General features: G+C 37.0%; 1 protein-coding gene across 1 annotated transcript in view; it reads left to right on the top strand.

Moving 5' to 3' along the window:
• The window catches only part of LOC136699706 (uncharacterized), an 87,589-nt gene that overhangs the window by 43,247 nt on the left and 30,132 nt on the right, over positions 1 to 14,210 (top strand). The window contains exons 3-12 of the mRNA XM_066674629.1: positions 6,055 to 6,417; positions 6,641 to 6,730; positions 7,676 to 7,841; positions 10,956 to 11,129; positions 11,247 to 11,420; positions 11,544 to 11,717; positions 11,868 to 12,041; positions 12,146 to 12,319; positions 12,454 to 12,627; positions 12,743 to 12,916. Of these exons, the coding sequence (XP_066530726.1) occupies positions 6,055 to 6,417; positions 6,641 to 6,730; positions 7,676 to 7,841; positions 10,956 to 11,129; positions 11,247 to 11,420; positions 11,544 to 11,717; positions 11,868 to 12,041; positions 12,146 to 12,319; positions 12,454 to 12,627; positions 12,743 to 12,916 (1,837 nt within the window). The remainder of the gene's footprint in view (positions 1 to 6,054; positions 6,418 to 6,640; positions 6,731 to 7,675; positions 7,842 to 10,955; positions 11,130 to 11,246; positions 11,421 to 11,543; positions 11,718 to 11,867; positions 12,042 to 12,145; positions 12,320 to 12,453; positions 12,628 to 12,742; positions 12,917 to 14,210) is intronic.

The following is a 14,210-nucleotide window of genomic DNA, read 5'->3' as shown; positions in this document are numbered from 1 at the left end:
TATCTGTCATCATATACAACACCAGAAATACTACACTAATGATAAGGTCATCACATACAACACCAGAAATACTGCACTAATGATACGGTCATCATATATAACACCAGAAATACCGCACTAATGATACGGTCATCATATACAACACCAGAAATACTACACTAATGATAAGGTCATCACATACAACACCAGAAATACTGCACTAATGATAAGGTCATCACATATAACACCAGAAATACTGCACTAATGATACGGTCATCATATATAACACCAGAAATACTGCACTAATGATAAGGTCATCACATATAACACCAGAAATACTGCACTAATGATAAGGTCATCATATACAACACCAGAAATACTACACTAATGATAAGGTCATCACATACAACACCAGAAATACCGCACTAATGATACGGTCATCATATACAACACCAGAAATACCACACTAATGATAAGGTCATCATATACAACACCAGAAATACTACACTAATGATAAGGTCATCACATACAACACCAGAAATACCGCACTAATGATACGGTCATCATATACAACACCAGAAATACCACACTAATGATAAGGTCATCATATACAACACCAGAAATACTACACTAATGATAAGGTCATCACATACAACACCAGAAATACCGCACTAATGATACGGTCATCATATACAACACCAGAAATACCACACTAATGATAAGGTCATCATATATAACACCAGAAATACTGCACTAATGATACGGTCATCACATATAACACCAGAAATACTGCACTAATGATAAGGTCATCATATACAACACCAGAAATACTACACTAATGATAAGGTCATCACATACAACACCAGAAATACCGCACTAATGATACGGTCATCATATACAACACCAGAAATACCACACTAATGATAAGGTCATCATATACAACACCAGAAATACTACACTAATGATAAGGTCATCACATACAACACCAGAAATACTACACTAATGATACGGTCATCATATACAACACCAGAAATACTACACTAATGATAAGGTCATCACATACAACACCAGAAATACTACACTAATGATACGGTCATCATATACAACACCAGAAATACTGCACTAATGATAAGGTCATCACATACAACACCAGAAATACTGCACTAATGATACGGTCATCACATACAACACCAGAAATACTGCACTAATGATAAGGTCATCACATATAACACCAGAAATACTGCACTAATGATACGGTCATCATATATAACACCAGAAATACTGCACTAATGATAAGGTCATCACATATAACACCAGAAATACTGCACTAATGATAAGGTCATCATATACAACACCAGAAATACTACACTAATGATAAGGTCATCACATACAACACCAGAAATACCGCACTAATGATACGGTCATCATATACAACACCAGAAATACCACACTAATGATAAGGTCATCATATACAACACCAGAAATACTACACTAATGATAAGGTCATCACATACAACACCAGAAATACCGCACTAATGATACGGTCATCATATACAACACCAGAAATACCACACTAATGATAAGGTCATCATATACAACACCAGAAATACTACACTAATGATAAGGTCATCACATACAACACCAGAAATACCGCACTAATGATACGGTCATCATATACAACACCAGAAATACCACACTAATGATAAGGTCATCATATATAACACCAGAAATACTGCACTAATGATACGGTCATCACATATAACACCAGAAATACTGCACTAATGATAAGGTCATCATATACAACACCAGAAATACTACACTAATGATAAGGTCATCACATACAACACCAGAAATACCGCACTAATGATACGGTCATCATATACAACACCAGAAATACCACACTAATGATAAGGTCATCATATACAACACCAGAAATACTACACTAATGATAAGGTCATCACATACAACACCAGAAATACTACACTAATGATACGGTCATCATATACAACACCAGAAATACTACACTAATGATAAGGTCATCACATACAACACCAGAAATACTACACTAATGATACGGTCATCATATACAACACCAGAAATACTGCACTAATGATAAGGTCATCACATACAACACCAGAAATACTGCACTAATGATACGGTCATCACATACAACACCAGAAATACTACACTAATGATAAGGTCATCACATACAACACCAGAAATACTGCACTAATGATAAGGTCATCACATATAACACCAGAAATACTGCACTAATGATACGGTCATCATATACAACACCAGAAATACTACACTAATGATAAGGTCATCACATACAACACCAGAAATACTACACTAATGATAAGGTCATCACATACAACACCAGAAATACTGCACTAATGATAAGGTCATCACATACAACACCAGAAATACTACACTAATGATACGGTCATCACATACAACACCAGAAATACCGCACTAATGATAAGGTCATCACATACAACACCAGAAATACCGCACTAATGATACGGTCATCATATACAACAGCAGAAATACTACATTAATGATAAGGTCATCACATACAACACCAGAAATACTACACTAATGATAAGGTCATCACATACAACACCAGAAATACTACACTAATGATAAGGTCATCACATACAACACCAGAAATACTGCACTAATGATAAGGTCATCACATACAACACCAGAAATACTACACTAATGATAAGGTCATCACATACAACACCAGAAATACCGCACTAATGATAAGGTCATCATATATAACACCAGAAATACTGCACTAATGATAAGGTCATCACATATAACACCAGAAATACTGCACTAATGATAAGGTCATCACATACAACACCAGAAATACTGCACTAATGATAAGGTCATCATTTAAACACCAGAAATACCGCACTAATGATAAGGTCATCACATATAACACCAGAAATACCGCACTAATGATAAGGTCATCATATACAACACCAGAAATACCGCACTAATGATAAGGTCATCACATACAACACCAGAAATACCGCACTAATGATAAGGTCATCATATATAACACCAGAAATACCGCACTAATGATAAGGTCATCATATATAACACCAGAAATACCGCACTAATGATAAGGTCATCATATATAACACCAGAAATACCGCACTAATGATAAGGTCATCACATACAACACCAGAAATACCGCACTAATGATAAGGTCATCATATACAACACCAGAAATACCGCACTAATGATAAGGTCATCACATACAACACCAGAAATACCGCACTAATGATAAGGTCATCATATATAACACCAGAAATACCGCACTAATGATAAGGTCATCATATATAGCACCAGAAATACGGCACTAATTATAAGGTCATCATATATAACACCAGAAATACCGCACTAATGATAAGGTCATCATATACAACACCAGAAATACCGCACTAATGATAAGGTCATCATATACAACACCAGAAATACCGCACTAATGATAAGGTCATCACATACAACACCAGAAATACCGCACTAATGATAAGGTCATCATATACAACACCAGAAATACTGCACTAATGATAAGGTCATCATATACAACACCAGAAATAGCGCACTAATGATAAGGTCATGATATATAACACCAGAAATACTGCACTAATGATAAGGTCATCACATATAACACCACAAATACTGCACTAATGATAAGGTCATCATATACAACACCAGAAATACTGCACTAATGATATGGTCATTATATACAACATCAGAAATACTGCACTAATTATACGGTCATCATAATTTAACACCAGAAATACTGCACTAATGATACAGTCATCATATACAACACCAGAAATACTGCAGTAATGATAAGGTCATCATATACAACACCAGAAATACTGCACTAATGATATGGTCATTATATACAACATCAGAAATACTGCACTAATTATACGGTCATCATAATTTAACACCAGAAATACTGCTCTAATGATATGGTCATCATATACAACACCTTAAATACTACTTTAATGATACGGTCATCATATATAACACCAGAAATACCGCACTAATGATAAGGTCATCATATATAACACCAGAAATACTGCACTAATGATAAGGTCATCATATATAACACCAGAAATACCGCACTAATGATAAGGTCATCATATATAACACCAGAAATACCGCACTAATGATAAGGTCATCATATATAACACCAGAAATACCGCACTAATGATAAGGTCATCATATATAACACCAGAAATACTGCACTAATGATAAGGTCATCATATACAACACCAGAAATACCGCACTAATGATAAGGTCATCATATATAACACCAGAAATACTGCACTAATGATAAGGTCATCACATATAACACCAGAAATACTGCACTAATGATACGGTCATCATATATAACACCAGAAATACTGCACTAATGATAAGGTCATCATATATAACACCAGAAATACCGCACTAATGATAAGGTCATCATATATAACACCAGAAATACCGCACTAATGATAAGGTCATCATATATAACACCAGAAATACTGCACTAATGATAAGGTCATCATATACAACACCAGAAATACCGCACTAATGATAAGGTCATCATATATAACACCAGAAATACCGCACTAATGATAAGGTCATCATATACAACACCAGAAATACTGCACTAATGATAAGGTCATCATATACAACACCAGCAATACCGCACTAATGATACCGTCATCATATATAGCACCAGAAATACTGCACTAATGATACCATCGGAATAATTGGTGTTTTTATTATTATTTTTATACTTATTCATTGCCTTCCTAGATACCCAAGTACTCTTTACAATCAACACTGTTCAGAATGCCATTCCATTCAACACACACTGGTGAGAAGTGGCAGCCAAACATTCACAGTATACTCCCGACCAGGAACCACCTTCCACCTGGAGGACTGCATCCGGCACCCAGGACAGAGCGCCAATCCATATCTGGGCACACCCACATACATAGAGACATTCACACACCAGGACAGTTATTACAGAAACCAATTCACCCTACGCCCATGTTTTTGGACTGTGGAAGGAAACCAAAGATCCTGGAGGAAACCCAAACAAACACAGGGAGTACATGGAAGCTCCACCCAGATGGCACTTGAACCCAAGATCCCAGCACTGGGAGGTGAAGGTGCTCACCACTAAGCCACCGTGCCACCATGCCATGACGTGGAATAGTGGTGCAATAGTGGTGTGTTCTCCAGACACACGGCGACCTTAAACTGAATGTTACTTAGTGCTCTTAGTTTTGTTTTCATAGTTGCAAAGTATTGTTTGTGCTACTTCTGCAATTCTGAGCTTTCTGTTTCTGAAATATGTTTGTGATTTTCTCACTTTTTGTCTGTTACTCTTTTGTTTGTTTGTTTGTTGGTTTGTCTTTTTTTTGTACATATTTGTCTCGCTGCACTGATTTTCAGGTTTTGTAATATTTCTGGTTTTGACCTCTATTCAAGTATTGTGCTTAATAAACCTGCAGCTAATTTTTTTATCACATCTACAGATTCTTAAACCATGTATGAATGAATAGTAGTTACTGCAAACTCTAATAACGCGGAATACTAAACAGTACAAATAATTTAGTTTATTTATAACGGTTCTAAGAACTGAAATGGGTTATTACTTACAGTCTCAAATACACACAACAGTTGATAATATAAAGACTGCTTGGGTTATTACTTGGTTTTAGGCAGAACGTGACAAAATGTATGCATATATATATATAACAGTCGATAGAGTGTAGAGGAAAGGCAAATGTTTATAAAGAAGCACATGTCTAAAGATAGAAGCTACAAAGAAGTAAAGAAAAAGCATCAACTGAGAAACTGTAAACACTTTCACTAAATGTTTGATGAACACAAATTATTATATCTGTTTGTTTTATATTATTAAACCTTGGTCTAATGGTGAATAGAAGGCCTTTGATTTGTGTGTTAAAAGCTAGAAAACAACAAAATATAATATGTTTTATAACATATTGTACTTGTTTGTTTTTTTTTTGTTTTTTTCAGAGCAGTTTAAAGTAGTTGGACCACGTGCTCCTCTAGTGGTTGAAGTTGATACAGACCTGGTTCTGCCCTGTTCTCTCCAACCCCTCATCAGTGCTGAGGATAAGACAGTGGAGTGGATCAGATTAGATCTGGATCAAGCCAACAGACTGGTGCATCTGTATGAAGAAGGTAGATACAGGAATGAGCGGCAGTTGGAGTCGTACAAAGGGAGGACAGCTCTGTTTATAGAAGAGCTGTGGAAAGGGAACACATCACTGAAACTCTCTTCAGTCCGATCTTCTGATGAAGGACTGTACAAATGTTTTGTTGAGGACCCATCCACATCCTCATATGATGGCATCAGTCTGTATGTAGAAGTTAAGGGTAAAGACAATCATTACATCAGTTTTTTTTTATCATTACTCTTGGATTAATTAATCAGCAGCTTTGTCATTTTTTGTCAGAAAGATGTTTTTTCTGGATGCTGTAATCATTAAATCCATATTTTTTAATTAAATACAGCATTTTAGAGATGATTGACCTATTCTCAAACTATCACTCAAACTGTGTTTATCCTGCTGTAAAAGTTACATGGTCTGTGTTTCAGAAAATCCTTTTGCTGCCTGGAAGATTGTCATCATCTGCTTTTCACTTTTCTCCATTGCATTAGTGGTGTTTACAGTGTGGAACATAAAAGGTAACATTTTAATGAATAATGTTTAAATATAAACATTGTATGAATTATAGTTTCCATATTTGGATCCACCTGTGGATGAATAGAAGATATACTGATGTGTAATTTCAGGATTCTGAGAGACAGCATCAAATAATGACCTAGAATGTATTTCATTATTGTTACACACACAGTGAAAGCCTAAACATCTTCAGATTAGTCTTAAGTACAACCCAACAGTATCTTTGGATTATAGAAACAGATGCAGTAGGAGAAACATCTATTCAATACATCAACATTTTTATTACACATTTTTGTAGCTAATTCCATAAAATCTAAACAAGACATTGATATCAGTTCAATACAATGACACATTGTCACGACCGCGTGGACTGACTGAGGTGGACACAAATGCAATAACACAGAAGAATTTATTGTAACAAAATACAGGGTGGGCCATTTATATGGATACACCTTATAAAATGGGAATGGTTGGTGATATTAACTTTCTGATGGGGCACATAGTATATGAGAGGTGGGGGAATTTTCAAGATGGGTGGTGACCATGGCGGCCATTTTGAAGTCTCTGAAGTTTCTGACCACTTATAAAATGTGTTCAAAGTGCTGCCCCTTTTGTTGGATTGTCCATACAACCCTCTTCTCCCACTCAGAAATCTCCACAACGCTGACTTTACAGGAGAAGGAAACAAGCTTTTTAACTCTCGGATTTCTATTGGTCATTCATCATGAGATTTACACACAGTGTGAGGGACAGCTGCTGTGTTCAAATGATGTAGTAAACTAAACATCCAAAAAGATACAGTACATGGTTTTTCTTAAACAGCAACAGTATAAAAATATAAGTAACCCACAAGCACTGGACACTTTAAATGTCTTTTAAGAAAAACAGTGGATTGTTCAGAAAGTTACAGTCACTTAGTGTCTCCCCCTGTCTCTCTCTAACTCCAGACAGACGCTATAAAAAGCAGCTGTCTCCTGCAGAGTGCTCAGTCATAGCCTACCTCCGTCTCCACTCAGAGAAAGTGAGGAAGGAGCTGAACCTGAAGAAATACAGCACATCAGAAGAGGGTTATCAGAGACTCATCCCAGCGATCTCTAACTGCAGAACAGCTCAGTGAGTCTCACCTACATGTCATTAACTAATGGAGACACAGACCAGCAATGGAATATTAGGCTACATTCACATTACAAGGATGAAGTGAGTGAAATCTGATCTTTTCAGGGCTGTGTGAACATATCGAATCAATTTTGTCAAATCAGATTTGAGTCACTTTCATATGTGGTCCTTGATCAGACACGTATCTGATTCATTTGCATGTGACATGAATGTGAATGGTCAGGTTGAATTTTTCTCCCTGTATACATGTGCCTAGGGCTCATTAGTGTAATGTGAATGTAGAATTTTTTATTGATATATGAGTCCATATATATGATATATGAATGGCCAAGCATGTTACTGTAGGTGAGACAAGGCCAGGATCTTGTACAGGGCACACAGGGTCAGGGGCTGGATCAGGGCAACACCAGGAGAGCAGCAGGAACAGGGCGTCTTGAAGCATGAGAGAGATAGGAGAAAGAAAACCAGACAAGGGGGAAAATAAAGGGGTTTATAGGTTAATGGTAAAGCAGGAGCAAAGTTGTCCTGCAAAGAAAGCTTCCACGGGTCAGGCAAAGGAGAGAGAGAGTGAGAGTGAGAGTGAGAGTGAGGTTGGTGGTTACCAGAACGCTAACTAAAAAAGCTGTAGCTATGGTAGTATGACAGGGTTAATACAGAACAGTGATAATATGAAAACCAGCTCGAACACTAATAGAGAAGGAGTAACCTGAAAGTGAGTGATTAACCAAAAGCTTGTTTGAAAAGGTAGGTTTTTAATCTAGATTTAAAGATTGAGAGTGTGTCTGAGCCCCGAACAGAAACCGGAGGCTATTCCAGAGTTGAGGAGCTTTGTGAGAAAAGGCTCTTCCTCCTGCAGTGTTTTTCTTAATGCGAGTAACTAAGAGTAGATGGGCATCCTGTGAACGAAGTGTACGTGACGAGCGATAAGGTATGAGAAGTTCAGTAAGATACTGCGGGCCTAAACCATTTAGAGATTTATAAGCTTAGAGGAGTATTTTATGTGAAATTTTACAGGTAGCCAGTGTAGGGACGAGAGAACTGGGGTGATATGTTCGAATTTTCTAGCTCTAGTGAGCACCCTGGCTGCTGCATTTTGAACTAACTGAAGCTTGTGTAACACTTTGCACGAGCTCCCTGCCAGGAGCGCATTGCAGTAGTCTAGACGTGAAGTTATAAAAGCATGCACTAGTTTCTCTGCATCTTTTAATGATAAAATATGCTGAATTTTGGCAATATTGCGTAGGTGGAAGAAGGCGGTTTTGACTGTATTGGATATGTGGGTATCAAATGTGAGAGTCGAATCAAAGGCTACCCCTAAGTTTTTAATGATGGTACTGTGTTTTACTGTTGAATTATTAAGATTAATGGCAGCATTTCTGAGTGAATGTATCTGAGTATCTGTACCTAGTAACAAGACTTCAGTTTTATCAGAATTTAACATGAGAAAATTTTTGCATCATCCAGTCTTTAATTTCAGTTAGACATTCTGTTATTTTACATAGACAAGCAACATCATTAGGTTTGGCTGATATATACAGTTGTGTGTCATCAGCATAACAGTGGAATTGAATCCCATGCCTACGGATAAGTCGAACCCAGTGGCAGCATGTAGAGTGTGAACAATACAGGGCCAAGCACTGACCCTTGTGGAACACCATATTTAACTAAAGTATGATTAGTGGATTTATTATTCAGATAAACAAATTCATAATGGTCAGAAAAATAGGATCTTTTTATAACCAGATCCTTTTATTCCTACCAGATATTCCTTCCTTCATCACTGTCAGCTAAACCTGTATGATCTGTAAAGACGTTAAAATTCTCGCTGCAGAGATCTATCTGTTAATAAAATATAATTAATAAATCCACATTCATTAAGTAACTGTCTGACCACATCCGAAACAAAAAGAAATTAACAAACAGCGGCCCTTTAGCTACTGGAAGTTGCTCTGAATAACAAGCTGTATTACGAAGATGACTATTTGCTGAGTGAAAGTTCTTTAGACTTTTTAAAAAATGTGTTATTTACTATTGAATTATTTAGTTCATATATTTTAATTACTATTTAATTACTTTTAATTAAAGTTCAGTAATGTCAGATGCTTTACACACACTTTACATGTTTTCAGGAGCAGGTTTAAATGTTGTTCTTACCTACGAATATTTTGAGAGTACAAGCTCACTATTGAATCCTGACATTTACGAAAAGTGATTTACAAAGAATTTCCGTTTTGTTCTGCTCACGTTTCATGAATTAGGCCCATTGTGATCTTTGCATTCTCCTTCTCTAATGAGGGGGATATTCATGCCTGAACATATTAAAAATATTACAAAATATTTTTTATCAACTGAGATGACATTTACCCAAATCCCGCAGTTTGCGGGGTAAAAGCACAACTTGTGTTCTCAGCTTTATAACTTATGAATGCCTGAGGGCATCTGTGTGCTCTGCATACCTTTAGAAACTCATTTATTATGTCTGAAAGAGGCACTGAAAAAAAATGAATAGCAAAATCCTATATAAGTAGAGTTCAAGGGGTTAAACTTTTATTCAAACAGGTTAGTCCTATTGAGATCACTGATCTCCTTTACAAGTGAGACCTGTCTAAAAATGGCACCAACACACAGTTACAACAAATAATCCACACAAAAATTTATTCAGACAAATACATCTTATGTAAATCATCGATACAACGACAATCTGGACTCAATGGACTTCACCATAGCCTTAAAGCTGTTCAATGGTACAATGTTCTACAACAGCCTGTGGCATGGGTCTACATTTAAACACACACACTGTGGGCAAAACCATAACACTAATAACATTTCTGTAATATCACCTTGTTGTTCTATTTTCCAGATGTAGTGTAGAAAAATAAACTATACACAGAACTTTTGAAACCAGAAAACTAAAGTAAACCTAATGTTTCTATTTGTACATGCTGCAGCTGAGAAGACTTGTTCTGTTCATGTCTATCTGTGGGTTTACAGCATGGTGTAAGAAGCTGTAAGAGTAGAACTCAGAGGAAGAGAGTAAACTGAACCTGGATCAGTAACTCTCTGTACTGTCTGTGTCAGCTTTAATCACAGTGTTTGCTCTATCTCTTGTAGATTTGCTGGCTGTAATCTCTCTGAACAGTCCATCACTACTTTAACTGCAGCTTTACAATCAGAAAACTGCTCTCTGAGAGAACTGGACCTCAGTAACAATGACCTGCAGGATTCAGGAGTGGAGAAGATCTCTGAAGGACTGAAGAGTCCACACTGTAAACTGGAGACTCTCAGGTCAGTGTTAAAGTATATTTTAAGGAATTTTGGAGTTTAAAATGCATTACAGAAATATAAATATACTGTCTTCCACTGAGGGGTTAGTAAAAGGTTACATTTATTACTCATTTGCAGTCTTGCTGTGTGTAAACTTGGCTATCAGTCCTGTGTAACACTGAAGTCAGTTTTAGAATTGGAAAACTGCTCTCTGAGAGAACTGGACCTCAGTAACAATGACCTGCAGGATTCAGGAGTGGAGAAGATCTCTGAAGGACTGAAGAGTCCACACTGTAAACTGGAGACTCTCAGGTCAGTGTTAAAGGTTATTTTATGGAATTATGGAGTTTAGTGTATAGCCACACTACAGGAATATGAATATACCCCCTTCTACTGATGGATTAGTAAAAGGCTACATTTATATTTAATTTGCAGACTTGATGTGTGTAAACTTCGTAACGCATCCTGTGAAACACTGAGCTCAGCTCTACAATCAGAAAGCTGCTCTCTGAGAGAACTGGACCTCAGTAACAATGACCTGCAGGATTCAGGAGTGGAGAAGATCTCTGAAGGACTGAAGAGTCCACACTGTAAACTGGAGACTCTCAGGTCAGTGTTAAATATTAACTTAATGTAATTCTGGAAAATACATCAACACAATGTACAATATTTATTTCTAATTTTGTGTCTGTAATTAAATTAAACCATTGTCCACTGAGGGGTTTTTAAGATCTGTTGTTTTTATTCTTCCGTTTGCAGACTTACTTTGAATCAACTTTCTAATGTGTCCTGTGAAACACTGAGCTTAGTTCTACTATCAGAAAACTGCTCTCTGAGAGAACTGGACCTTAGTAACAATTATCTGCAGGATTCAGGGGTGGAGAAGATCTCTGAAGGACTGAAGAGTCCACACTGTAAACTGGAGACTCTCAAGTCAGTGTTAAAGCTTATTTTGTGGAATCATAGCAACATAGAAATATAAATATGCTGTCTTCCACTGGGGGGTTTGTAAGTTGTATTTATTCTTAATTTTTCAGATTTGCAGTGTGTAAAATACATAATTCGTCCTGTGAAACACTGAGCTCAGCTCTACAGTCAGAAAACTGCTCTCTGAGAGAACTGGACCTTAGTAACAATTATCTGCAGGATTCAGGGGTGGAGAAGATCTCTGCTGCACTGAAGAATCCACACAGTAAACTGGAGACTCTCAGGTCAGTCTTAATATTAACTATAACTTTATACCAACACAATGTACAATATAGATTTCTAATTTTATGCACAAAATTAAACTAAACCATTCTCCACTGATGGGAAAGATTTGCTGTATCTATTCTTCCATTGGCAGACTTACTATGAATCAGCTTTCTAATGCATCCTGTGATACACTGAGCTCAGCTCTCCAATCAGAAAACTGCTCTCTGAGAGAACTGGACCTCAGTAACAATAACCTGCAGGATTCAGGAGTGGAGAAGATCTCTGCTGCACTGAAGAGTCCACACTGTAAACTGGAGACTCTCAGGTCAGTGATAAAGTTTATTTTGTGGAATGATGGACATTAAAAACTGTACAGAAATATAAATTAACCATTTTTCACAGTGGGGTTTTAATCTGTTGTATTTATTCTCCCTTTGCAGACTTGCTGTGTGTAAAATACCTAATACATCCTGTGATATACTGAGCTCAGCTCTACAGTCAGGAAACTGCTCTCTGAGAGAACTGGACCTCAGTAAAAATGACTTGCAGGATTCAGGAGTGGAGAAGATCTCTGCTGCATTGAAGAGTCCACACTGTAAACTGGAGACTCTCAGGTATTTATTATGAATTTAGTATTGAGTGTAAAAACAGAAGTTATATATTTCTATATAAACTCTATAAAATCACTGACTAAATCCAGTTTGAATTGGACACTTATCTCTGCTGTGTTTCTGTCTCTAAAGGGTGACTGTGTCTCTTTCTGTAAATAATATCTCACACTAATCATTAATTAATGTACCAGTCTGGTCCTCTGCTATAAACACTACACTTTTGTTCAACAGTTAAAGGAAATATCTATGAGTGTGGGGAAATGCTGTTCTCTCTGGTTTGGTTATATGAGAAGCTCCACATTTTTAAAGGTGGAACAATGTGTTTGAGGATAAAAAAAATATTTGTATGTGATTAAAATGTAACTTGTCTGTAAGTTTAATTCACTGTTTGACTTTGGAAAATTCACCTAAGGGATGACATGCGCTAACTGGGTCACGTGGTGTTGGTGGCAGTAATGGTTTGTAATATCACCTGTTCACTTGTTAGGTGAGAGGAAGTGAGTGGGTGATGGGGGAAGCCTACTTTTTGCTGACCGTCCAAAAACGCTGTAGCCTTGGCCGATGTGAACATTTTCTTTGCCTGTGAACTGCTTGAATTGGATTTTATACCGTTGTCAATTGTGGATGTCTGTGGACTGATTCATTGATTCTTTTAATGTTTGAATGTTGAAGATTTGATATAAAATAAAGCAACATCAACTGAAGCTTGGACTGGTGTTTGAACAGCAGAACGCGTCGGGCATTAGTTTCCCCTATTCAGCTTCTCGGCGACTCTGAAGTCTATTGAAGTCACCAAACATTTAGATTTATATCACTTTCACTCTGTGTTAATTTTCATGCAGTTTCATGCTCTCCTGAATTTAGAGTTAGTTCCATCTGCAGAAAAAATAAGTCGTTGTGTAGTTGGTGTGTCAGTATTTTAGTGCTGTATCTGTATGTAGGAGTAAATTGCTGTAGCTGGTATGTGTCAGTTTTTGGTGCTGTAACTGTATGTAGGAGTAGATGGCTATAGCTTGTGTCTGTCAGTATTTCAGTGCTGTAACAGTATGTAGGAGCAAATGGCTATAGCTGGTGTGTGTCAGTATTTTGGTGCTGTATCTATATGTAGGAGTAAACGGCTGTAGCTGGTGTCTGTCATTTTTTTGAAGCTGTAACTGTATGTAGGAGTAGATGGATATAGCTGGTGTCTGTCAGTATTTCAGTACTGTAACTGTATGTAGGAGTAAATGGCTGTAGCTGGGGTGTGTCAGTATTTCAGTGTGTAACTGTATGCAGGAGTAAACAGCTGCAGCTGGTG

This window comes from Hoplias malabaricus, chromosome 6 (genome assembly GCF_029633855.1).
Source record: "Hoplias malabaricus isolate fHopMal1 chromosome 6, fHopMal1.hap1, whole genome shotgun sequence".
In the NCBI taxonomy this organism is placed as follows: domain Eukaryota; kingdom Metazoa; phylum Chordata; class Actinopteri; order Characiformes; family Erythrinidae; genus Hoplias; species Hoplias malabaricus.
The sequence above is the reverse complement of the archived record's forward strand: the minus strand, read 5'-3'. Positions and strand labels throughout refer to the sequence as shown.